Source organism: Serinus canaria, chromosome 1 (genome assembly GCF_022539315.1).
Source record: "Serinus canaria isolate serCan28SL12 chromosome 1, serCan2020, whole genome shotgun sequence".
NCBI lineage: Eukaryota > Metazoa > Chordata > Aves > Passeriformes > Fringillidae > Serinus > Serinus canaria.
Window position 1 is genome coordinate 33,454,440 of NC_066313.1, and position 26,602 is coordinate 33,481,041.

The window sequence follows — 26,602 nt, forward strand, 5'->3', positions numbered from 1 at the left end:
GCTGCGTCTGTGAGCAGAGCAGCCTGTTATTGCAGGACCTGGTGTGTTACCAACGTTGTAAGATTGATTTACAGCAGAAACAGCATATTTGAGGTTAAGTGGCCTGCAATAGTGTGTCATCATATCAGATGCTGGCTTGAGGCTTTAATCAGCTCTCTGTCAGACAGATTTCTCTGAACCAAAGGGTTGGTTTCTCCCCCCACCTCACTCTGCAAGTGCCCTGCAAGTCCATGCCTCTTCCAGCCTCCACAGCCAAGTCCTATACTGGAATATTGAAATAGGGAGCCTTCCTTCCATGCCAGGCTTTTTAAAAAGCTTGTAACAACATGATGAATATCACATTCATTCTCGTATGCTATAATTGACATTTTAAGTGCTCCTCAGAGCCAGCACAGGAGAATTTTCAATAGATGTTAGCATGGAAATCCTTTAATGTGGGTTGATAGCAGCAAACAGATGCACTGGTGCTAAATTAAAGCATACTGGCATGGATGTTTACAGGGCATATTTCATTACATGAGCTGATATTAAATGGACTTGGTTGTTTCAGGGAACCTACTATTTGGGGGGGAGAGCAAGCACTAGGAGTTACATATCCAAACCACTGTCCATACATATATCAAACCAAACTCTTATTTATCCTTTATAGACCTCAGTTTCTCTCGGTTTTGAAATTAACTCCTTTTCTAAAATATTTTATCAATGCAGGTAATAAGATTGATTTAGCTGATAAGAGGGAAGTCTCCCAGCAAAGAGCTGCAGAGTTTTCTGAAGCCCAGGACATGTACTATCTGGAAACATCAGCAAAAGAATCGGATAATGTGGAGAAACTCTTCCTGGACTTGGCCTGCCGGTTGATCAGCGAGGCCCGACAGAACACCCTTGTGAACAATGTCTCATCCCCCTTACCAGGAGAGGGGAAAAGTATCAGCTACTTGACTTGCTGTAATTTTAATTAAAGAGCTGGCATGTGATTGCCCCTTCTGCCATGGGCCAAGTGGATTTTTTTTTTTTTCTCTGCTGGGATTTATCTACTTGAAGAAGTTCCTGCCAATCAGACCCATCTGGCTTGCTCAGAGTCAGGTTACAGTCCTGGAAGCATGGCAGGCTGATGGTTCCAGCTGCATGGCAATGTAGCAGAATACAACAGGGTTTAAATTTCATTTTTCTTGCAGTCTGTGGAGCAGGTCAGAAAAGGAAGAGTTGCACAATTGCTTCATGTAATGCAGAACATGAGCTGCTTTGTTTCCTTCTGTGCGAGTGTAGACCAGCCTTTCTTGAAGATACTGCAGAGATCAAAATCTCTGTTACAGAACAATGTGTTTGATCCTTTTTAAAGTAAAACAAAGTAAGAAGAAATGCAACAATGAACACTGACTTTGGACTACCCTGGCAATCTTCTGGGCTGTCAGCGAGCAAGCTCATAGGATGTGTACATAAGGTCTGCCCCTGCGCCTTCATGGAGGACTCTGGTGTTTGAAATAGTGTTATGTCTCTCATCTACAGGCACTTTCATGAACGTGGAATAAACAAAAAAGTTACATATAGCAGCATTTACAAGATTGAAGAAGACCTGGATACGGCTCAGTCGCTCCCTTTGGTGCTAGCAGTTCAGCAAATATTCCATAGGCCAAATGTAGGCTTACCACATTACTGTCTTCTGAATGTGTAACTTGGACTGGTTAGGAAAAAAACACTAATAAGCACTGTTCATAAAAATAATAAAAAAAAAATCTCATTACCTCTTTTTCTAGGCCTGAACATAGTGGGAAAGGACTGTGTGCTTCTTTGATATCCAACAAAGGATGAAGACTTTCCAGAAATAAAAATAAATAAATAAATTAACCATTCCTCCTCTAATTAGTCATGTCCTGATGTAAAAAGTTAGCCTTGGGAAAGATGATGGTGGACTTGGCAGAAGTGCCCCAGATGTGACCAAAGTCTTGTGGGTGCATGGATGGTGTACAAGGGTTCCAAGGAAGCACGGTCAGAGCTGTCAGTCTGCGATGGTGCAGCTGGAGAACAAAGCCTGTAGAAAGAGATCTTGTTGGAAGGCAGGAGTACAAATTTGTAGAGGGTTTGTTTGATGGTCAGTGGAGGTAGCAATGGGTTGCTACCATTGGTAGTGGTGTCCTTCCATGCTGCTCCATCCAGCTCTCACCTTGTGGAACTGCTCTCAGAGGTGCTCTTGAAGGTCTCTTCTTGGTGTCCAGTCTCTCTGCTAGGGTAGCTTTTAGGTTCAGGGCTGTAGAGTCATTTTATTTACCTGATGCTTTGCACCCTTAATCCCAAACTCTGGTACATGTAACTGTTTAGGCAACTTCTTCCTACAGAAGCTCTGAAGTGGAAGCACCTTGGAGTTTGTAGTGTTACTCCACCTCTAGTGCCATACAATGCATTGCAATTTTACACCTTGGCATGGAAGCAAAATCAGGAGATAGTGAATGCGCACATAAGCAATTATATTTAGGAGTTTGAGTTCAGTTTAGCTAATCTGGATAAATCTCTCCTGGTGATTACATGGCTGTGATATGCTGCAATTTAGAGTTAATCAATTTAATATTATTTGGCTTTTACTGAAGATTATAACAGAGCTTTTGTATTGACATAAAAAGCTGCCAGTAAGTACTTATTGAAAAAAAAATAGCAATTAAAAAAAGGGGCATTTTGAAATGCTTTTTTTTTTTTTTTTTGTTTCCTGGAAAGATTTTTTTTTGGGCTATATCATGTTGTGCCTTTGATATGTAACAGGAAGTTAACTCTGTGTCAAAGAGAGGCGGGATTGGTTTGTCATATGGCCATTTTTAATATTTCCTTGCTATTTTTAGGTCATTTTTATGACTAGTGGTAAAAGGAAGATGTAGAAGTTGTGGTATGAAGCTTGTTTGTCATTTAGGTAACATTTAGCAAAGAGCCTCTGTAAGTGTGAGATGCTGGGGGACACGTCATCTGCTGCTCTGCTCTGGTCCATTTCAGCCTCTGCTCATGTTGTAATCCGGAGGATTTGGAAATGTGTGGGACTTGGTGGCTTCTGCTGTACTGGACCATGTGATCTGTGCTGAAGAGCAGTATCTTTTTTTCTTGAACATTCCCCAAATCACCAAATGCAGCTTCATTTGTGCTTGTGAAGAGCACCCAACTCCAAGAGAGCTGATTCTGCACAGCTCTCAGGTAGTTCTTTAGAGCTGGGCTCACGGTGTTCCATGGCAGGTAAAACTCAAGTTAAAAAGTCAATACCATGTGCTTTTAATTTGTAGTAGGTCTTAGTCCCTGAAGCTGGACCTGTCAGCATATAATTGATAACAAATTAGGGCAGGGCTCTTTGATCAGCTTAATTGAGGAGGAAGGAGAGTGCCCAGTAAAACACCCGTGGATAACTCAGCCTGGTTTCCAAAAAGATCAAAGCGGGGCAGGTACTCTTCATCCCTGCTGGGTAGCACTATAAATGCATTTTAAAGTGCTCCTTGCATCACTTCTAGAGCTGGAACATGTCTGAACAAACTGAGCTGGTCAAATAGCAGAAACTGCTAACTTAATTTTTTTGTATATTTGTGATTTCTAGAAGCCTAAATCTTCTCCCAGAGCTTTCCTAATCTGTAGGTGACTATTCTGGGGATTAGCTGCCTACTAGTAACCTCAAAGCACTGGTTCTTTTTATTGCTAGTGAATCTTTGTGTAAGGACTCCATCTCCAGACAGTGATGTGCTTTTGTGATGGGGTGGAGTGCTGGGGTTGGGCTGATGTTCAAGTAAATGACCTGACTTCTCCAGTCAAATTTGAACTGATTCCTTTCAGTGTTTATTCTGTGTAGACTTAAAAAGTTGAAAGGAAACAATGGTGGTATGTGCAACGCTTTTTATGTGGTCATAAACCAAAGTTTAGTTTGAGACTCACCTCTCTCTCTCTCTCTGCTGTTTGCAGACACCTCTTGTTGAAGAAGTGGTGTTTTATTGTAGTAACTCCTTTCCTGGAGTTACTTTTGTACACCTCTGAATATCTCTGTAGTGCATACAGCCAAACTTTCCTTGTAGCACTGGGGGTTTATCTTCTCTTCTACAGTCTGAGCCACTGCTGAAGGCTTCCCAACTGGAAAAGGAACTTTATCAACCACAGAGTCTTGAAAAATAAAAAGTCCCAAATATGTGATAATCAGCTCTCCAACTAAACACCTTGCTAGATTTTTTTAGAGAACTGTCAGTAAAAGCTTTGTGATGCTTGCTGGATAAAGTATCTAAAACCCATGCAGAATTGAAATCATGGGGCCAAATTTGACTGGGGATGTTCTCTACTATCAGAAGAGCCAAGCTTTTAGTGTGGTTGCTGGGTTTGAATGTGTTTTGAGGGTGATATATTCACAGCCATGGAGTAATATTATTTCTGGCTGAATGTTCATTTTTGTAGTAGTCCTGTAATGAGACCCTTTGTGTCATTTTTAGCACAATGATTATGTCCAAGCAGAAGCCAATACTGGGTGATCAACAGCTGTTTGCCTTATCTAGCAAGCCTGTTAGCAGAGATTAATAGAAGCATCTCTGAAAACTGGATGGTCTGAACTCTAATTTCCAGTGGGAGCCACTGATTCGGTCAGGCTGATCTTGAGTAAACCACCAAACGTTCAGTGCTTCAGATCACTGGGTGTGAAGTACTTGCTATGAAGTTTTGCATTGGGTGTTGACACAGAGTTTTCTGAGACAAGCCATGGCTCCCTTCTGTCCATGTTTGCATTCCCCCATGAAAATGCTAGAGGACAAAAAACCCAAATTAAAAAAAAAAAACTTTTCAGATCAAAGAAATAAGATGGAAAAAGTGAAATTATGAGCTCTGTAAAGAAAGGGGATGCTGGGTGCATCTTCCTACCTCGAACCCTGAAGTCTTTGACCTCCAGGTAAGAGCGTGCAGTCAGAGACATGTTTGTGCTGAATGCTAAATGGCTCTATGATCATTATTTATTGAAAACCACACATGACAAATTTTCAGGCAAGATTCTTTGTTCTTTGCTGTAGAACACATGAAACAGCCCCTAAAATCTGTCAGCCTGCTGGTGCTGTTAGTGTGTTTTTGGAGATGGCTGTGTTGGTAACAGTTGGCTCCTGCTAGTCTAGGTTGAGCAGTTAATGGCTATCGAATTCCTTCAGCATCAGGAATGCCAGAAGCAGACTGGGGCTGACACAGGAGACAGTGATTTGAAAAGAGGGAAAGTCGAAATTAGTGATGCAGAAGCAGTGTGGGTGCACACACGAGGGCCAACAGGCTTTCCAGAGCTTTTGCTGACAAGGGATGCAATTAGTTAGAGCCAGATCCACTGGGTTTTGCCTTGTTTGTTATCCCGAAGGACTGCTGTTTGTTCAGCTGCTTTTCCACTTGTCTTCTCTTTTCAGTGTGAAGGACTGTCTGTAAATCAGTCTGAAATGTTGAGCTGGCATGATTCCTGCAGTCAGAGACCAAATTCAGTTGGAAAATAGGTGAAATTCTCCAGCTATTGAAACAGGCAAAGCAAACGTGTAGTATACACTGCCCTTTGGGAACCTGTGGTGCCATTGGGGTCAGATATGGCTGGAGACACTGTCACAGAAACCCTCTCCTGGCTGTGGGGCAGAAATGAATGCTACAGCCATTCTGCAATGGAAGGATGACTCTGTAGTAGGAAATGCAAGTAAAGAGATGGCTCCATGTGCTCAGGATTTTCTCCATCCCACCCTCTTTTAAAATTGCATCTATAATTCGATTTTGATTGCTCTGGGCTTTCATAAAGGTTTCCTTTGAAATTTAGTCTGAAATTCTGCATTATTTTACTTTTAATGTCAAAGCACAAAATATCCTTATGTGATTGGCTCCTATCAACTCTACTAACAAAGTCCTTTTTTGAGTTAATTCAGTTAGAAAAAGGTGTTTTGAGAGGACATTGTGTGAATTCCCAGTGAGCAAGTATGGAAGCTCTCCATCCTTTTCTGTATGCCTCTGTACATAAGGGCTCACCAGAAAACCCTCTGGAGCCAAAGGAAATACTCCTCCATTCTAGTAGTGAAAACCCTGTTAAATCAACATCTTTTCTTCCTCTTTTTACAAACTTTGTCATCTCAACAAATTTTGGGTTGACATCACCCTTTTTCCTTGCATCTGTTCTGTCCTCTTGTTGCTGTGGGTAATAACTGTTGTAGCTGCTGTTCAAGGATCATCATTTGGAAGGACAGTCTTGTCTTATGATGGTGAATGGTGGTGAAACAATAGCTTCATTTCTTATAAGCATGCAGTGCATCCTAAGCAGAGCACCCTCAACTGGAACTTGATGTCTTTGAAATGCCATCATCCACTTGAGCTGTAGCTAAATGTACTATAAATGTTACTGACCTCACATCTGCCTCAGTTTAGGATTTGTCTTGGCTGGGAAAGCAGACAGCAGGGTAATCATGCTGACCATGATGCAGGGCTCCCAAAGCAGCAGCTGCCTTGCTCTGACTTACCCTTCTAATCACCACCTCACTCATCTGGCCCAGAGTTGCCTTTGCTGTACTGAACCATATCCAGCTGGCATAGATCACCAGCTGTTGTCACTCACAGACTCCATCACAACCTTTCCCCTCATGTGAGCGAGCTGTAACTTAAACCAGAAGTAGGAAGTATGCCATGTGAGTTACAGGTGTGTGTTTCTTTCCCAGTGGGAGCCACATATCTAGAAAAAAAGCCTCATCTCTAATGCTTGCTCCTTCAAATACTGTTAGTGAGATAACTGGGGAAAGATAACTCAGAGCAGAAAATGAGGTGGCAATGAGTGTAATTCAGGCTGTAAATGTTGTCAGTGAAAAATTAGATTGGTTTTGAGAGCACAGCCAGGTTCAACAGCTCAACTTCTCTGTCTGGATGAACAGGGGCTGGGTTTACAGGACTCAGAGATTGTCTCTGTTTTCACGTTAATAATTTGCAATTAGGATTTGGTGGATGTGACTACATTTTTTTAACAGGTTATCCTTTTCCAGAAGATAACTTTACCTCTGGTTTGTGCTACAATATTATTCAAAAACAGATGCCAGCTTTACATTTACACCTTTGCTTTTCCCACTTATGATTATCTTAGGATGACATTCTCAAGGACACGCACACTCATGAGTACACAGTGGTGGTGTCCCTGGTGAGCGTTTTCTGAATGCCTGGTCCTCAGGCAAAAAAAGACATGGCCAAAACCTGTGTCAGTCATGGTTTTAGCTGTGCACAGTTCCCTGGGGCAGAGGGGATGTTGAAAGTATTCCTATGCTTTCATGGGCAGCAGTCAAGGGCTCTGGAGTGTCTGGTGTCACACGAATGCAAAGCTCGGCACTTCTCAAAGCTTGATTCCTCTAGCATCCCTCATCAATGAATCTGCTCTTCTCTAATTACTGCTCATGCCTCAAGCACTGTGAGGGATGATCTGATTGCATGAAACACTAGATCTGACTCCTGCTTTACTTAGAAAGAAGAGCAGCAGAGACTCATTTTCTGTGCCACCTCGAGCTTCTTACTATGGACATTAAAGTTAATAATTCAATAAGTCCCTTCCAGCCAGGACACCCTGTAAGGAATACTTCCCTTCTTACAGGACCAATAAAAGAGATTCAGACATTCAGAATTCATGGGAGTTTGGTGCAAATGAGTTGCTCTCTAGTGAGTAGGTGGGTGCTGCTCTCCATCCAGTGAGACTTGGGGTGGTGTGGAGGAGGAGCTCTCACTGGGGAGGGGGGTGCTGGGAATGTCTCTGAAGGCTGAGGTTGTGTCATTGCCACTGTGCTTTAGTAAATGCACAGTCCTGCAGTGTCCCAGCAGCTGAGTCTTTACAGGAGGGCAGGCAGAGGAGAGGGAATGCCAGTTTTACATTTTAATAGAGGGGCAATAAAATAGTTGGTCTGCAGTGGGGAGAGCTGCAATGATTTCAGGCACTGGCATTGCCTCAGCTCTTACAGACTGTTGGGAAGAAAGGGTTAACACTCACCCCCACACACAGCCAGCATGGAAGAGGGAAAAACTAACTTCTGAAGCCAACATTTTAGTAGAGAAAAGGCCCTCTAATGAGAGTATGGAGCAAGCCCAGTGCTTGTTACTATGCTGATTGGGAGTGACAAGTATATCTCTGGATATTAGGGAAGTAGTTTAAAATATGCCATAGTTTTTAGCATAATAAGATGCACTGCAGATATGTCACATCCATTTTATTCTCCACAGCTGTTTACAAAAGGGAAAAAAACCCCAAAACCCTGAGATTGGAGCAGCTGTAGTCACTCAGCTGTCAATATGGGACAAGGCTCTTTCTGCTCTTTTATTTCCACTTCACTCTGTTCTGCTGCTCATATTTGGCTGTTCTGTGAATTTGCAGATCATGAGATTTTTTTTCAAACTGCTTTTGATCTATACAGAAAGACTCACCCCGTTCTCATTTGAATTCATTAATACTTTGAGTAGGCATTTTAATTTTATGTTTACTGGCTTGTTTCCCTTTGTAATGTTATCTAACTGACAAGTTTGTCATGCTCTGCATTACCTTTAGACTTTTGAATCTAAAACATTTCCTCTTTCCTGAAAGCTATGATAATTTTCAGAGATGCTACAAAGGCATCTTCATTTCCTCAGGAGAAAACCTGAATTACCCTCAGCTTTGATTACTATCAAATCAACATTGAAACATGTAATTTCTTTTACAGCATGAACAAAGTGTATTTTACACCATCAACTGTAGTTTGAACTGTAGTTTCAAAATCTGCTTAAGCACTAACAGCAGCATTTTGTTTGTGATTTCCATGCCAGGGAAGTCACAGCATTAAAGGAATTTTCTGTAGGAGCTGTTCCCACAAAGGTCTGCTGTCTTTTCACTAACAATTGTGAATTTAGCACAATGTACAGAATTTTAGCAAGAACCCTCATTCCTAAACATTTGGCCAGAAGGATGAGGAGAGGATGTGGTTTTTGTTGATCAAGCACAACCATTTCAGTGGAGAAAATGCACTACAGCTGGTCAGACAATTGGTCTCGTTGGTGGGGTAGTGCTGCCTTTGGGGAGGGTATAGGAGTTAGCAAATCACCAAACTGTGAATCATTCACTGTCAGAAGCATTTGGCTTGTCTCTTCTTTAAGTTCTTGTGGTCAAGTGTGGTCCAGTGGGCTTGAGAAAGGAATATGTTTTGGATGACCAGGATGATGAATGTATGATGCTTCACATTTATTTGTAATGTCCTTTTTATACTTAGAAATTGCTTACATGTCTATCTGTATGTAAATAAATGTTTAATCCTTTCCACTTGGTGTCTAAAGTGTTGGATTTGTTTGGTTTTTGATTTGGACTGAAAAGCAAAGTTGCCTTAAATCCAAAGCATTGAATTGACATTAGAGCAGCAAATGGATGGCTACTGAGGATTTTCTGCTTGGGCTGAGCATACCGAGGCTCTTGCAGCACTGAGACCTCACAAGAAGAGCAGATGTAGAGCTGCTGCCCATAGGAGCAAGGTCCCTTTGCAACAGAAAAAAAAAAAAACCCTCAAAGTAGGAGAAATTATAGAGATTTGAAATGCCAAAGAAATGCCAGCATCAGGCACTAGAGGGTGGCCTTTGACTGAGGCACCATCCACCCACTGACCTTGCAAACCTGTGGTAGATTAAACTCTTGTTCATGCACAATGGTGGATTTGTGAAGGATAAATGCCAGATGATGGTTGGATGCTTTGGTTGTCTTTTATTCTTTGACCTAGTCATTTTTTTGGTTTTTAATGCCATTCCTTCTGTTCAGCCTTCAACTTGCTGTTTTCATCCTCATTGAACTCCCCTTGAGTTCCCCAGTGACCTGCCTTCCTCAAGACCTAAAATCCTTTTGGACAAGATCTCCCATTTTAAGCCTTTTGTCTTTTGGTAAATACATTTCAGTTTATGCTCTGACTTCTTCTGGGGATCAGGTTTCCTCCCCTGTGCTCTGCCCCACATCAAAGATGACTCCAGCTGACACACTGAGAAATGAGCTGTGAAGCTTGAAGACACCATGTGTCTTTTATTGCTTCTTCCGCTGACCTTGAAGCTCCTTCCTTGGTAAATGTCTGACATGAGGGCTGGACCATCTGCTCTTCCTTCCCCAGGAAGCTGGCAATTTGAGTCTGTGAGAGAGCAGAGAGGTATTTGGATAGGGAGAAGTGCCTGTATGCTTCTAGGTAGGTATGAGGGGAAGCAAACATCCTTCAGATGCTCAGACCTCTTGGGAAGTGAATATTTACTGAAGAGAGGAGGGCTGGCGTGTGCTGCTTTTGGGAGCGAAGGCTGGAAAAAACTCTTCCTGGGGAAAGGTAAGGGGTATGTGAAGAGTGGCAGCTCTTCCTTCCAAGGAGCATGTAACCAGTGGGATGTGCAACCTTCTTCTTGTTCAGCAAGGGTACAGCCTGTGCCAGGCTTTGCTGAGGGTGAAAGGAATGGGAGCACACCAAGGCTCCCTGCAAAAAGGGAACAAGCTGCCCAGGGGAACACATGCAAGGCTGACTGACTACAGGAGTGAAAGCAAGAGAGCTTTTTGTTCCTCTCTTCTGTCCTCTCATGGTCAAAGTCTCCCTCCCGAGCATGTGGGGAGCTCTGCCCAAAAGATGTCATCTTGCTGACAGGGGCCTGTCACACAACAATGCTTTTTGTTCTCACTCTTGCACAAAGCACAGGAGATCTGAGTGCCCTGCTTTAATTTCAATGGTATGGCACAGACATTCCTGCCTAATTTAAAATCTAGTCTTGATTTATGGATTTCTATGCATAGGGAATCAATCACAAACCCAGTGTGCATTTTCAGGAGTTTTATTACCCTCAGAATTAAACATGCTGAGCTTTAGTCTTTTCGTACAAGCTTATAATTATAATCACATCAGCCTGCACCAAAGCTATCACTTACCCTAGTATGTGAATGAATTGTCTGCTGAAAAAAAAATCACTCATGCTGGACCAAACATTTCATGTCAAGATGCTGTCAGGTATTTCATGTAGAAGCTCTAGCAGCATTTCATAGCCAGCTGCATCAAGTCTCTGGTGTCTCACTTGGGTCAGCTCTAACTCCTGGTGATAGAGTGCATATCTGTCCAGTTCATCACAAGGGAGTGCTTAAAGAGCCAGTGAAAACTGCAGTACCCCATTATATGCTGTAGCGGAAAAAACTGGTTTCAAGTGTTATGATGCCTTAAAACCTTTCCTGTATTGCCTTCCCTAAGCTCAGTGATTTGGGTATGAGTAATGCTGTCTTTCACTTCAATTCTTCTACATAAGCTATACACGCAGATTTATAATTCCAGACAGGCAACATTTCTTACTTCTTTTCCACCTGCCCCAAGGGTTCATCCTGTTGGATTTTATTTGCAATACATAAAATCTTTTCAATAGGCACAGCACTTGGTAAATGCAGGCATGAGTCCAGGCCTTTTCACTTGGCCTCATCCTGGAGCCCTGCCCTACCCCGACTAAAGCAGCCCTGGTGTGGTTTTGGTGCGCTGATTTGCTGGGCTAAAGCTCAGCTGGACAACTCAGCAGCAGCTTGCAAAGCCTTTACAACTTCTGCTCTTACCTGCCATCCCTCTGGCTGTGCCAGGAGGCCTTGCCTGGGGAGCTGTGTCCCTTACAGCAGAGCCCTGCCATGCTCTGCAACAGGTTCTGCTGTCATTGCCACCGCAACTCTACTCACAGGTTACCTTGGTCAGAACCACAGAAGGGTTTGGGTTGGAAGGGACTTCAAAGATCTTGTTCCAATCCCTCTGCCATGGGCAGGGACACCTTCCACTAGACCAGGTTGCTCAGAGCCACAGCCAACCTGGCCTTGAACACTTCCAGGGATGGGGCATCCACAGCTTCTCTGGGCAACCTGTGCCAGTGCCTCACCACCCTCACGGAGAATTCCTTCTGCGTATTTAACCTAAATTTCCCCTGTTAAAAAACATCATCAGCTTATCAATTAAACATTGTTAAAAATTGTGATGTCTAATTCTGCTCTTTCTCTGTCTCTCTGCTATAACAAGATGTTCCTTTTTCTTCTGTTTATGTCTAGGGCTCAGGGACTGCAGAGCTCTAGGCTTGGACCTGTCAGAAGAAATCTTGTGCCTCTTTCCACTGCCATCTGCTGTTGCAGGATCCTTAAATACCAGAGGAGCTTTTGTGGTGTGCTTGAGTATCTTGCTGGGGACAGCAAGAAGAGATAAGGTCTTTCAGTGATCTCCAGAGCTGTGCTCCATGTCCTTTCAATGCCAGGCAAGTCTTTGAACCTGTGCCTAGATTTCAACTGTTAATAAGGAAAAAAACAACCAAACAAACCAATGCTGACTTGAAAAAGCTTCTCTGTAGAAAGAATTTACCTGTGCAGACCTGCTGCATAACCATGTGTAACTTTTTCTTGGGTCAGCCTACTGGAATGCCTGCAGCCTCAGCACATCTGCAACCTTGGCAGGAGAGGCTGTACCCTGCTCAGCCACGAGAAGCTTGTTTAATTCCAAATACCCTTCTCCCTCCCATCTCTCAAAGGGAAAAGCATTTGATTAGGAGGTGCAGAAGTTAAACTAGAAACAGAAACTGAAAATGTTTACCTGTACTTCTGTGATGGTGATCTATGCTAAAAATCATGGATAAGGAACAAGGTAGTGAGAGTAAATGCCCTTATTCCTGAAAAACTCTTCTGAACAAAGAGGGAGGCTTAAGTAGATGCTGTAGAAATTATGAGGCCTCAAACATAGGAAGATAAAAACATCTACCTTGCAGTTGAGAAGGAACCAAGTAACCCCTCCCTGTCACCAGTCACAACGTAAATGGTTCATATTCATTTTATACCTCAAAAGAAAAGGTCACAGCAAGTACTTTTAGGTCTGTTTCTGGTTCTACAAGTGTGGTGCATCCCCTTCAACCCCTTGGGCCACTGCAGGACCTTAACTCACTCGCTCACAACAAAATGTCAGCATTGCCAGGCTGCTCAGATCCTGTGACACCAGATTCCTACATCCTTCTGCAGGACCTGACCTACAAGTTTACAAGCAGCAAATCCACGACTTCCCTGTTCAATGATCCTAAAGGTAGCTGGTTTGGATTTGGGCTACAGAAGATCTTAAACCAAGGAGAGGGAAGACACTGTCAGGAACCTGCCACTAGCAGTCTTTAACTTGTAAAGGCCTGTAGGAAAAGTGGGAGCTGGTACTAAGCTCTCAGGATGGCCCCCTCTACCCAACTCAAGGCTGTCACAGGATCCCAATGGGCTCAGATCCAAGGCACCATCAAATCTTTGATGAAAACTTGGCCCGTCTCCTGAGAGTCATCAGGCAAAAATGTGGAGTGGACATGGATTCTAGTGCTGCTCTTGTGATGAAAAGACAGCAGTGAACATTAAAGCACTTCACTTGCTTGTACTTTATGAAGTGAGATTCAATACTCACACATTTACAAAAGTGTTTATTGCACAGCCTTATTAATTTTCAAGAGAATATAGTAACTACAAATTCTAATTTCCCTCATCTCTGTGGTACAAAGGTCTGAAAAGAAACCAAACTCCTCTTTGCAAGACATACGCTGACAGGTGTATAAACAATTTAACTTTTAAATAGCTCTTTTCTTCCACCAGATCATTCCCTAAAGTTAAAAAATATTAAAAGAACACAGCATAGAAAGGTATCTTTCTTAGTATTTTGGCTTCTTGGAAAAAGGGGTCCGTGCTTGGAAGAACAGCTCAGGGGACCAGAGAGTTGGCTTTTCCAACACAACCCCTGAATAATTTCCACCTGAGAGGTGATTCTCACCTTCTGAAGGGGAACAAGTTTTCAGGACAGGTTCATGTAAAACCAAGGTCTTGGTGACACTTGCAGATGAAGGAGTCGTTAGAATCCTGGCTCTATCCCCAGGGCTTATTCTCTCATTTTGGATGAGATTTTCATCATCTTCACTGCTCTTTCTGCTTTCAGAAATAGGGTTCCTGCCAGTGTGCCCACGGGTGGATTGCAAGTCAGCAGCCCAGCTAACTGCTTTTAAATTTAAAGATGCAGTTGGTTTCAGCCCTTTGTTTGAAGATGGAGGGATCCATTCCTCCAAGCTGACAGGCAGTTGGCTGTTCAGGAACTTCAGGGAAGCAGAGCTACCACTTTCTTTGTCTTTCCTGTTCCTTGGTCTCTCACGTTTCACTAACTTGCCGGTAAGCTGCTGCAGCAGAGTGTTCTGAAAGGAAGACCTGGATCGCTTACCTTTGGAATGGATTTTAGTGGGATTTTTAGGGGTGAAGAGGTTGATAAAAGAGCTTCTTTCCCCAACAGGCCATAGTTTCTGCAGAGGTTTTGTCATAGGAGTTGACTGTGAATAAGGAACGAAGTCCTGAGCACAAACTGAACTGCATTCTGAATCCCAAAAGGAGTAAGTTACAGGTGTACTGTGCTTGCTAAAAGCATGAGGGGACCTGGGTAGGGATGAGCTCAGTTTTGAACTGTTACAAGGAACACCTCCAGGAGAAAGCACTGATTCAGCTGTGACTTTCTCTGTCAAAGTATCTTCCTGTACTGAAGAACTACATGATTTATTTAAGAATTCCACAGGTTTTGCTACACCTCTTACACTTGCATCAAAGAGATCAGCAGAAGCATTGTAGCTGCCTTCAGGGAAGGTGTTGTTCCACTGCAGCTCTTTCCTACTAATACTTTTGAAGGTATTATCTGACAGTTCTCTCAATGGTTTAAATTCTCTTATATATATACTTTTTTCATTGTTGGGAGTCGGTGGATCAGAGACCTGGGCCCCTGTGAGTGTAAGATCCGTTTTTTGGCTCGATGTAGAATAGTTTTCTTTATTTTCACAAGGAGCTAAACAGCTTTCACATGCAAAATGCACACAGGTGGCTGTCTTGCTCTTTTTTGAACAGGAGGTTTCTCCATGCAGCCTAATAAAAGACCAAGAGGAATTTGCAGGGTCATTATTTGCTTCTTTGGACCGCACAGATCTGCTCTGAGAAACAGAAGGCTCTGGTGTAACTGGCAAGGATGCTCCACCTTCCTTGAGGGTTGAAGATAAATCACTAGGGGAAGACTCAAATTGTGACACATCACCCGGAGGGTTTGCATTTGACTGAAGACAAGCAAACACTGTGGTCTCCCAACTATCGTTCCCTGCTGGTGGCAAGAGCCTCCCTGAGACACTGGCTGCAGGAAAATCACCTACAGCTTGCCTGGAATACGATTTGTTAAGATTTACACTCAACTTGCTGCTCTCAAGATGGACAAGTTTGCCTGCATCAAGGCTGGGTGATGTTACAACACTCCTGCCATCCTCTATTCTGGCTAACAATTCATTTAGGCTCTCTGAGAATGGGAGCTCTTCCCAAAACATGAAGTCCATCTGAGACACTCCAGCTACATTTACGTGATTAGGAGCTGAGGTATCTCTCTTGCAAACAAGGGATTTGTGGGATTTTTCTCCATAAGAATAATTTCTACGATTAGTTTTTGGGTAATTGTTTTTTACCTCAGATTCCAAGGGATGTTGTAACAACTTGGAACTGTTTCCATATGAACATTTGGTGTTTGAAGAGGAAACTCTCTCCAATTTATCAGTTGCAGAGATACTGTCAGTCCAACTAAGCTGTGAACTCAATTCATTATCCTTCTCTTTATCCCCTTCCTTCACAGAAGAGATCAGAAACTGTGAGTCCCAAAGAGTTTGATTGTTGAGGCTTACACTGCCCAATTCTGCAGAGACAGGCTTCTCCTCTTGTTCATGCTGTTCACTCACCAGCTTTCTCACTTCCAGAGTGGGAAAGTCTTCCGCTGTTACCCAAGCAACAGATGAAGTCAGACTTAAGGATTGCTGCCAGCACCCTAAAAAACTTTCCCTGCCACTAGACTGAACAGAACAGGAGCTCCTGCTCAGGCTAGACAAGCTGCTGAGCTCACTGAGAGGTTCATCTATGGGAGCTGATGACGCATCAGGTAAATATGAGCTGTTCTTGCAGCTCCTGAATTTTGCCGACTGCAGGAGATGATCTAAGTAGCTGATAACAGTGAAGCCAGTAACAGCAGCATTTGGTGGGAAGATCTGGCACGCCACAAGGTTTTTCGTACTTCTATTAATTCTGGAACACTTCTGCAAGATGCTGCTGGCAGCAGAATGCCCTCCATCTTCCCTTGCATAAACCTGGGTGAGGGGAAAGAAAACAAAAAAAACAATCAACTTAGAGAAAAAAATATTAACACACGTCTTTTAAGTCAAGCATAAATTTAGATCTCCCTTTTTGTCAGGATCTGCAGGGGAGAGAATACAAAACAGTCTGTCACACAAGGCCCTCCCTGGGAAATAAACCCTGGCAAGGGCTGTAAAGGGCATCTCAGTGAGAGGTTCTTTGCTTGTGGCAATTACAGAGTTTTGGAGCTCGAAAAACAACCAAGAACTCTGAGAAAGGACTTCACAGAAAATTTCTTCCTCCCTTTAAGGCACTGAATGCTTCCGGGCCTCCTCTAGTGCAGTTCAGTGTGAATGGCTGGCAGCCTAAGGCCAGTGCTTTGCTTTTATGCAGGAGGCACTGGGCAGCACTTGAAACAAAGCACTCTGGTACCAGACACTTGACTTGGCAGCTGAGCTGCCAAAGCCAGCGTGGTACTTTCTGTGCACTACATCCGTGAAAGGGAAATAAGCTACGATCTTTATCTGCTCAGATGGTTATAGAGAGCAGTGTTTCAAAGGACCTTCAACTGCAATTCTTTGTGAAACCTGCTTCTCTCTACACTGAAATTACAGGTGAAAAATGACATTAAACAGAGAGGGAATTAGCTCATATTTTAAGAAGTGGATAAACCCTTTCTCATCTACCCTTCAAGGTCTGGCATAGCCAGAGAGGCCAAAAAGCAGATATAGTCATCTATATCTCTTCCCTGAGTCTGTGCACGGTTTAAGGGTGAAGGCTGTTAGCCAAGGACAACACCCTCCTAGGTAAGTCTTTAAAAATATTTTTTGCTGATTCTGAGAATTATCTGGTACATATACACAGCTGAACACAACTACATAGAAATGTCTACAGCCATGGGCTGAACAGTCTTTGAATGTGTGTTCAGCTCTTGTGTGTGCAGGAGCAGCCATAGGGCTGGTGATATCTAGGATTAGTTATATTTGTCAAGGCATCAGGCCCAGAGACCCAGTCAAGGGTTCCAGGTAAGTAAAGTTAATCCAGTAAGACCTCCAACTTCCATTACTTAAGATGCTGTCCACCAGGAAAAATCTCAGTTCAGATACAACCTGTGGGAGAGGCAAAACACCTGCCAGGTAGGATTTAGTTCACAGATTTCATAATATGAATGACTCACATAAGCAACACTTGAAGAGAACCTTGAAGACTGTTTTTATAGAAATATTGCTAAGAACTAATATTTCAAAATGTGTTAAAACACTTAAAAGAGCCACCAATGCAGATGCTGAATAGCTGTACTTTAACAACATTTTGAAAATGCTCTGAAATCCAGAAATATTAAAATGCTACAAGGAGGAGTGCTTCTCCTTACATTTTAGACTGGAAAAGAGAATACACAGCATGGGAAAGGTAGGGCAGTGATTGGAAAGAGAGTCTGTTTCTTGCTCCAACCATACATGGTTTTTTTACAGGCTCCAAGCTGTTACTGGTTTGCACAGGAGCTGGCATTGCTCAGGCTCTCCAAAATGCACCCTGACAAGCTGTTAAGCTGACTACTGCCATTCAAGATGATTTTTGGATGTGACTCATTAAAAAAAAAAAAAAAACAACAAAAAAAACCAAAAAAAACACCCCAAAAAATAAAACCACAACAAACCACAGGAGTCTAGGGGAAAAGAAGCAGAATACTTCTCATGTCCTAGCCTTACATTTTCTCAAAAAGTTGTACATGAAGCTTTGATAAATTAGTCTATACCCCTAACTAGCTACAGAAACTCACTAAAAGGCCATAATGTGGATTAAATTTACCTTTACTCCAAATATAAACCTTTTTCCAATGAAACAGGTTTCCACTGCTTGAACTAACGCTCTTGCAGCTGACTCTGTGTTTATTTCTCCTGACAGCTGATTGAAGTCTTGAATATACCTAGAATAAAAACACACAGAAGTTTTGGACCAACAGAGGAAGAAGACTTACATGGCATTTTAGCTGTAGTATAGTGCTAATGAGGACACATGTTAAGGAAAAGATTTTGTGCTAGCTTCAACTAAACTCAGAATGAAAACAGGAAAACCATGAACCTATAAATTAAATTCTTTAGTTCACCTAACTTGTTAGTGAGATAAAGTAAACAAAACAACCGCTCTGAACAAGTTCAATACACACACAACTTTCAGGTGCTCCCCACGAGGCTGTGATTTTTCTGCCAACACAGTGACTGTACAACACTGGTCAAGATGCTGCTATTCCTCACACATCCTTCCTGCCCAGCCTTTACAGCACGGCAGTATCCATGTAAAACATGGAAATAACTGCTTTTCACAGCTGACAGCAGTACAGCAGTGTAGCGTAAAATGCCTGTCACGAGCATGTTATTAATGCTGCCAATATGCCATTACAAACAATTCATCTTTGAGCCTTGATAACACAAGGCATTGGGAAAATCACAGACTAGAGAAAGAAGCAGGGAATCTATCTGAATATCCCATCCTGGCAGTTTCACATTTCAAAAAATCTGAAGTCCATGATGTGGGTGGTCAGGCTCTGAGGACTAACAGACTTTCTTAGAAATCCCTTCTTTCTTCAGGAAAATTTGGTAATACTGCCAAATAGTCACAAGGTGCATTCAAACCCTTAAAAAAGAAAAGCCAGAGGCTCTATCTGAAAAAGCCAACTTACTTAAACAAAGGAAATTCAATCATCTCAAAAAAAGGAGAAAGGACACAAGGAAGAAGCCAAACCAACTGAGCAGTGAGGCTCACTTAACAGGCAGTAGCAACCTTCAATAGACAAGTGGAGGGTTTCTTTTACTACTTAGAAGTAATCCATCTCAAAACATCAAGACTTCAGGAAGAAACAAACTTCCACACTTTCTCAAGGTGATGGGTACCAAGGAAATGCTGGAAGGGAACGCTAGCAGTTACTTCCCACTCATCTTCCCACCATCTAGGCTCATTGCAGTTTTTTTAGGCTGAATAAATAGGAGCAGCTATATGGTCAGACAAGCTATTCCTTACCTCTGCAGATTCTCTGCGGTGACCCCAAAGAATGGATCTAAGCAACTTCCAAAAACAGTGATGTCAAACAAATCATTAGTGTCAGCAATCTTTAGGGACAACCTATATCTGTAGCTCGCATCTTTAGCTTCACCTGTGCAGCCACATTTTAGACAGTTGAACCTGACAAAAGACAGTAAAAGGATAAAAAAGACTGAATGTATGAACATCTGTTAATCACTGCTGAGGTAAGAATTTATCTGCAGCTGTAAATATTACTACTATAATGCATCAAAGATTCCATTAAAAACTTAAGATTTTTTTCTTTACTCCTTGAGGCATTAATCTTACCAAAGGCTCAGAACAAGATGTGTGTATTATGACAGAATGCCTCTGGTTTCTTTCACTGATTTATTAAATGCTAGCCTGTTGTGAAATTTAAGGGACAGTGGGTTTTCAGAGACTGTTGGGGTGCAATTTTGAATTTCCTGCACTCAATTTTCTCACATTTCGTTCTGGCTTGGGATTTTTCCTCCTGCAGCTTGAGTATAAATACCTAGATTTAAAAAATAATCAGGAAACAGAAGTGTTATTTTGTACTTCAGCATTTGAAACAATAGACATCCTTGTTTTACAAAGTCAGCTCCTTCTATTTAGTGCTGGCATTCATTGATTTACTCTTCTTCTGCGTGTCAGAGATTTCACCCACCACTGCAATTAAAAAAGAAAGCTCATCCTTTTCTGGACATGCACTCAGTGAAGAGTCATGCAGGACTACCAGGTGCACTGCACACGTAGAATGAGATGAAAAAAAATAAAGTCAGGATTTGATCTGGAGGGGCTGGATTTTCACCACTTTGTTTAGCATTCAGCTAACAGAGATCCCCAAGTTAATGGAAATCAGTACATGATCCCCAAAACAGGACATACCTCCTGGAATCCAGTATCAGCCTAGAAAAGCAGTTTTGACAGGCAGGATAGATGAAGCAGGAATTCTGGATGGAAATCACAGAGGCAGCCAAGAGTCCCTGCACACTACTCATTTGCTCACAGCATCACCTGAAACGAGTAAGTTGAAATGGTTAGAAGAGTTCTCATGAGATGTCAATATTAACTGCTTTCAGTTGGGTTATTTTAACTTTTTGAACAGCAGCCTTCAGGAAATTATGATCTCTCTTTGAAAACAGAAATTCTATGAATTAACTCTTAAAAATTAATAATAATAAAAAAAAGATTGAGTTACACAATATGAAGGAACTGTTGATGGCATTTGCACACCATTGCACACAGATCATGCAAATCCTCACTTGTATTTATGGATCTTTATCAGAATTATCCCTGGGCACAGCACTGCAGTAAATAGCTTTCTAATTCTTTTCCTCACTTTAGAGTGAAGTCACAAGATAGGGTTAAAAAGTGAAATGATTCTGCACTTGTAACTCTACAAATGTTTCAACACCAATGACTTGGAGAGGTTACTCAGAAAACCCTGAAAAAGGCTCACAATAGCAGCTGTATTTGCTCCTATATCATTCTCTTTGAGCTAAAAGGGCAGCTCCTGGTCAACTGAGGCTGCACAGATTTGACAAATAAATAATGAACTAAACAATTAAATAAATAGGAATTAATTTATTTTTATTCAGTATTGCTTTCCTGCATATTTATTTCGGCTTTATTACACTATACTGCACAAAACATCAACTTTTAAGAAACTTCCAGTATTTTAGACAGACAAAATTTATTTTTCTCAGCAGATCTTAAAAAAATGTAGACAACAATCACAGAATCCTGGAATGGTTTGGGTTGGATGGGACTTACACATGCCCTAGTTCCAGCCCCAATGCCATGGGCAGGGACACCTTCCACTAGGCCAAGTCACTTGGAGCCTCATCCAACACCTCAAATCACAGAGCTCCAACTTAAATGGCCAAAATGTTCTCTACAGCTCAATCAAACAACTCCTTAAAAGTCTGTATGTGCAAAAGCTCTTTTATCACAGCCGTAGCTAAATATAAATCTCTCTTTGATATAAACTGCAGAACAGGAAGGGAATTCCACATCTTCATCCCAAAACTCTCTCTGAGAGGCAAAAGACCAAAGAGATAGAGGAGACTCAAGTATGGCTTTTGCAGGTTAAAATAAATCCCACCTTCTGTAATCAACAATGATGTTTTGTTCATGTTTTGCCACCAGAAAGTTAAACTTAAAGGCTACTCCTTTGCCCTTTGGAACATCTGGAAAATGGAGGTAGGGAAATGGAAAAGCTGTAATAGGAGGCCAAACACAATAAGAAAAAAATAATCTCTTCAGCACATACATATTAACAAAAACTAATTTTACTCAATATATGGAATAGTGAATGCCTTCAACTCTTACCAAAAGGGAACTATTTTGTTTTAGTAACAAAGATTTTGTTTTAGTACAAGATAACATTAAAAAGTACATGGAAAATACATCGATATATAGAAAAGGAGAAGTAAAGTTAAGTCTCATTTTTTTATTGCTCAAAATGGTGGGCTTGGAGAAACTAGTAGGTCCTTCATTCCCACCTGTTTTCAACGGAGAACTCCAGAAACGAAGATTACATAGTTCTTGTTACGTGCACTTTTACGGGACATTAAAAAACACACAACAAACCCAAAAATCCCACAAAAGCACACCCCAGAAAACAGAGAACACTGCAAGTATCAAACTGAAATACGGGAGATAAAGCACAGCGTGAAAGCGCTCACACAGGTTCCGCCAAGAGCAGACTCGAGATCTCCAGCTCTATATCGCTTTGGAAGAAATACAGCACTCACTACCTGCACGCAGACTGAAAGAGGTCGGCAGGAATAAATCTGTTTTACTCGAACTTTTTGTAACAAACCAAACAACCCAAACCTCAGCGCCCGGCCGGGGAATCACAGAGCCCGGCTGCCCTCGCTGCACGGCTCCAGCGCGGTCCCTGGTGCCCTCTGGTGATCCCGCTGCTTCGCTCTCTCCCTAAGGAAAACCAAAAGCACGGCTCGGTAACACATCTCGCTCCCGTTTGCACCCCTGAGCCTCCCCGAGGCCGACAGCGAGGGGCCGGTCCGGTTCGACTCACCCAGGCGCGGGCTGCGCTCGGAGCCGAGCCGGGCCGGGCCGGGCCGGGCCAGGCAGCCCCGGGGCCTGAGGCAGAGCGGAAGGGCGGAAGTGCAGCTGCTGAGCGCCGCCACGGGGGCGGGATGACGCGTCGCTCAGCCAATCGTAACGCACTCCGAGGGGAGAGCGGCCCTTCTCGCCCAATCACAAAGCGAGAACGTCGGCCGCGCCCCTGCAAGGCGCGGAGAGGCGAGACGGGTGGATCACGTGCTTCAGGACAGCCAATCGCTGCCTCCCCGCGGGAGGCCGCGCGGCCGAAACACCTATGGAAGCCGCCCCGACCAACCGCGAAGGCGTGCGCGAGCTAACAGCCGACCAGCACCCAATCGGAAGGCGCCGCTGGCTAGGGCCCGCCCCTGCACGTGTAGGTTGGCCCCGCCCCCAGGGCCCCGCCGCTCCCCGCGGGGCCGCGCGGGGCAGCCCCGGGCGGGAGGGCCGGGCCCGTATAAAGCGGCGGGGCCGTGCTCGCTCCTGCTTCTCCTGTAGCCGCTCCTGATACTTGCTGCCCCTGCTGCCCGCGGCGATGCTGCGGCTCCTCCTGCTCCTGCCGCTCCTCGGTGCGGTCGGCGCCCTGCCCGCCCTGTTCCGCCGCCCCCGGAGCACCTCGCTGCCTGCCGGGCCGTACGTGAGGCGCTACCTGAGCCAGCAGGTGGGAGCCGGCTGCGGGGGAGGGAGTTTCCTTGGGGAGCGAGGGCTCTTTCCTCTGCCATTAGCCTCACTCGAGCCGCGGACGGGACACGGCTGTTCGCTTCAGGCTTTTAAAAAAGCACTGAGTGCCGGTTCTCTCTGGTACAAGGCTGTAAGCCGTGAGTGTTCCGGTTGAGTGCAGGTATTTAAAGTGCCGGGGGTCTGCTCTCTTTTGTCCCGTGTTCCCGCACACAGCGAGGGGCTGCGCTCCGCGGCTGCACGCAGATCGTACTTGCGAACAGCAATTGCATGGGGAGTTTTGTTTGTTTGTCTGTTTGTTTAATCACAGAATGGTTTGGGTTGGGAGGACTGTAAGGGTCCCTCTAATTCCACCTTCCTCCCAGCCGTGGGCAGGGATGCTTTTCCCTGGATGGTGATATCCGTTTAGATTTAACCTTTTTTTTTTTTTTTCTTTTATACGTTCTCTGTATTCTTCGCTCATGTATTTGTAGCTTTGTAGCCTCTTGTATTAGTGGCTAGTTATCCCGGTAATTTTCCATGGCCTTTACCTAGGCAAAAAGACAAAACAAATTCCAAAGCTCCCAACCCCCGGGGACACAAGGCCCCTCTCCTATCTTGGTTCTTTTTGGGAACCAAGGTTGAGGACAGCTCTTCATACATTTCATGGTCAAAGTACAGCTAGTGCCAAAGTGGGGACTCCAGAGAAGGGGCTTGACCTGGGGGTGAAATTGTATCACCACTTGTCCTCCTAACTGGTGCTTTTTATCAATTATGCTGATTTCTGAAAACCTATAAAAATATACTCTCCCCTTTGGGGGTGGGCTTTTTTGGACATCTTTCCATAACTGCCTCTGAAAACCTTCAATAAAGATCCACTTTTATGTTACCTCCTTAGTAAAATTATCTCGAGTTTCATTTCCAAGTTAAAAAAAAAGGCAAAACTGGAACATGGAATAGATATCTGTTACTAACTTGAGCTTTGTCATCCTCTCTCCTCCAGTAGTTTGTTGGTGAAATCCATGGCTTGTGGATAGAACAGAGGGCTCTGCAATGTGTTTAAGTGTTGGTGTGGTTTTGTTGAATCAGACTTAAAACCCACCTTGCTAACAGGTTTTCATAAGAACAGTCAGCAGTTCCTTGGGTGTGTCGAGCAGTGTCTGCAGCGTCCCCTGTTCTGTACCTGGGTTTCCTGGGGGAGGCAGTGGTTCTTTTTGCTGGGAGGCATAGTAAGGGAGGAGGATGTTTTCCTAGTCCTAGTACTCTCTTGGTTTGTTCAGAATCAGGCTTGTAGCATGCATTTGAATTTCATGCCCTGGTCTGCACAGGGAGTGGTGCAAAGGAGAAGGTAATAATAAGAATAGAATAATTTAGGTTGAATAGAATTATAGAATAGAATCATTTAGGTTGGAAAAGACCTTTTAGATCATCCATTAACCCACTACTGCCAAATGCACCACTCAGCAATGTCCCCAAGTTCCATGTCTACATGTCTTTTAAAAATCTCCAGGGTTGTTGATTCAACCACTTCTCTGGGAAGCCTGTTATCAATGCTTGATAACTGTGTCAGTGAAAAAAAAAAAATCTTATCTAAAAGTCTTTTGCTGCAACTTATGGCTGGGCATCTTGGATGATATGTGGATTGAGTATCTCCTCTTTCAGCTTTGTACAAGGTGAAGTTATGGTGGAGTGAGCAGAATGGGAGGATTACACTCATTAAGAGAGTAGATGTAAAGAAAACAAATAACCTTTGTAAGATTATACTAAATAGGTATGGAATAATTTTAGGGTCAAGGTCCCTGTCAGTCGAGGTGGAAGATAGATTTGGAAATATTTTAGTGAGAAATCCATCCACTGAGATTACAGTCTTCTGCAGATAGTGTTAATGGTTTGGGAATGCTCCTGTACCAGGGATCTCCCTGCATAAATCCTGGAATTCCCATGTCTTGACAACATCTCTGCCTCATGGTCACTCAGGTAATGATTTGAGATTTGTGTCCTGCATTAACTCCTCTAGCAGCCCTGGAGCTTGTATTGGGAGCATACTGCAGATAGCTTCTGCAGTGTGTGGCCAGCACTGGCCGGGATATCACTCCTGCAGCAGTGTAATTTACCCTAATTGTTGTGGCACACTGGTTGTTGCACATTGCTATCATAGTATCAGTGATACTAATTCTGTACTGTGAGCTGAGCCACCCTTTGTCACCATCTGTTACACTCCTGTCCTCACCTCCTCCCCGGGCCGTGGTGTCACCTGGCTGTTCTCCTCAGCTCTGGCACTGACAGCCCGGGTGCCATCCAGCTGCCAGCAGAGCAGCAGAACTGCAGCGTGGTTGAGACCTGTGCATTTTGGGACATAGATAGGTATTCAGAGATGGGAGGGAAGAGTCACAGTAACAACCTATTGTAAATATTGATGCCACACCTTGTTCACCCTTCTGTCTCTTCCTCTCATGCCTCAAGCACAATCACGTTAGCTGAGAGTGGCTGCTGCAGGAAGAAGGGAGCCCATTCACGGGCCTGGAAATCCTTGCTTTCCTTGTCCAAAGATTTACTAATATTGTTGAACAGAGTGGGAGAGGTGTGATCATCAAAAATTTGAATTCTGCTGCATGGCACTTGAAAGATACAGGGGTAGCACGAGAGGCCTAATCACACGGAGAACACAGGACACACTATCAGTAACACAGTGTGTAGAACTGATAGCATTCAGCCCTGATGAAGCATGCACTCAGTGCTGTTGTCTGGGAATTTGTAATTGCATCATTATTTTGTAGTGCAACATAAAAGCTACGATTAACATGTTAAATAAGGTGCAGTGATACTTTGCCACCTCTCAGGATTGTTGAAGTTTAATTACTTACATTATATTTCTTATGCCATGAATTATCTGCTTGTGTTCCTTGCTGCCAAGTCTTTTTTCTTAGTTAAGATTCCTGTTTTGATACTTGTTTCTCTCTTTGGTGATTTTCATCACAAGTTGAAATAATTTATCTAAAAGCATTCTATATAAAAAATACTTCATAATATGGCAAAATATTATGCTGTCACAAAGGAAATAGTTTTATACCTATTAATATTAAAAATATCTTTAAATAGAGTCTTTAAATACTTAATACTTCTACAGAAGAAAACTTTGAGAGTGTAAGTAGATTCCTTACATGATTTGTTGCTTAAAAAGTTACTTCTTGATAACTGTGAATAACTTATTGGAACCTCTGGGCATGACAGTCTATAGACAGGTAATGTTGAGTGTCTAGTGTCAGCTTTTACTGTGAATCAGTGACATTGAAATCTGTTTTCATAAAAATGGGGAAATAACAGGGTCAGAGTTAAGCTCAATGCTCATTGCATTAAACTTCCTCCTGTTTACCACTTTAAGTGTCAGACATCTGTGATGATGGGGCTAAAGTCTAGAATATTGAGAAATCAGTCAAGCAGTATCTGTGTCAGTGTGACTAGCACCTTAGCTTGTTTGCTGACCTGTGCATGTATTTAGTAACTTTGATTATTTTGTCTTGGAGATTTTTTTTTTTCTTTTCGTCTCCCTTCAAAAGTAACTGATGTCTTTCAGCCCTCTACTTATGTATGGTTGAAATACAAAGTTTTTACCCTAGTAAAAAGGTACCTCGTGCAGACCTAGAAGAGGAGATTGCCCTTGAAGGAGAAACTCTGCCATCAGCCACATATTTAACAAATTTTGTGTATTTATGGGATGATTATCTCCTT

General features: G+C 43.1%; 3 protein-coding genes across 7 annotated transcripts in view; 2 read left to right on the top strand and 1 right to left on the bottom strand.

Moving 5' to 3' along the window:
- RAB30 (RAB30, member RAS oncogene family) overlaps positions 1–9,260 on the top strand; it is a 48,101-nt gene extending 38,841 nt beyond the window's left edge. For both annotated transcript variants that reach the window (XM_018908396.3, XM_009102730.4), the window contains one exon: positions 709–9,260. In XM_018908396.3, the coding sequence (XP_018763941.1) occupies positions 709–959 (251 nt within the window). In that variant the 3' untranslated portion in view covers positions 960–9,260. The remainder of the gene's footprint in view (positions 1–708) is intronic.
- A 4,124-nt stretch (positions 9,261–13,384) lies between these two features.
- On the bottom strand, positions 13,385–22,266 carry DDIAS (DNA damage induced apoptosis suppressor). Of its 4 annotated transcripts, none has more exons than XM_050978619.1 (7): positions 22,191–22,266; positions 21,986–22,087; positions 21,252–21,336; positions 20,033–20,161; positions 19,124–19,285; positions 17,915–18,032; positions 13,385–16,119 (listed from the first exon to the last, which is right to left on the bottom strand). In XM_050978619.1, the coding sequence occupies exons 4-7, from the start codon at positions 20,143–20,145 to the stop codon at positions 13,627–13,629; spliced, it is 2,886 nt and encodes a 961-aa protein (XP_050834576.1). In that variant the 5' UTR covers positions 20,146–20,161; positions 21,252–21,336; positions 21,986–22,087; positions 22,191–22,266; the 3' UTR covers positions 13,385–13,626. The 4 variants fall into 4 exon arrangements, with proteins under 4 accessions (XP_050834576.1, XP_018763943.2, XP_009100979.2 ...); XM_018908398.3 differs by having other exon boundaries at positions 21,252–21,366; XM_009102731.4 differs by lacking the exon at positions 21,252–21,336.
- Positions 22,267–22,627: 361 nt separating this feature from the next.
- Positions 22,628–26,602, top strand: part of PRCP (prolylcarboxypeptidase) — a 29,758-nt gene continuing 25,783 nt past the window's right edge. The window contains exon 1 of the mRNA XM_009102733.4: positions 22,628–22,877. Coding sequence (XP_009100981.2) covers positions 22,752–22,877 — 126 coding nt within the window. The 5' untranslated portion in view covers positions 22,628–22,751. The remainder of the gene's footprint in view (positions 22,878–26,602) is intronic.

Excerpts from the sequence above, each read along its gene's own strand:
- DDIAS (XM_009102731.4), bottom strand. The coding sequence starts at position 20,145 with ATGAGTAGTGTGCAGGGACTCTTGGCTGCCTCTGTGATTTCCATCCAG. Across the intron at positions 18,033-19,123 it reads ACCGCAGAGAATCTGCAGAG|GTATATTCAAGACTTCAATC; the intron begins GTAAGGAATAGC and ends TTTTTATTCTAG. Across the intron at positions 16,120-17,914 it reads GGTTTATATTTGGAGTAAAG|GTTTATGCAAGGGAAGATGG; the intron begins GTAAATTTAATC and ends CCCCTCACCCAG.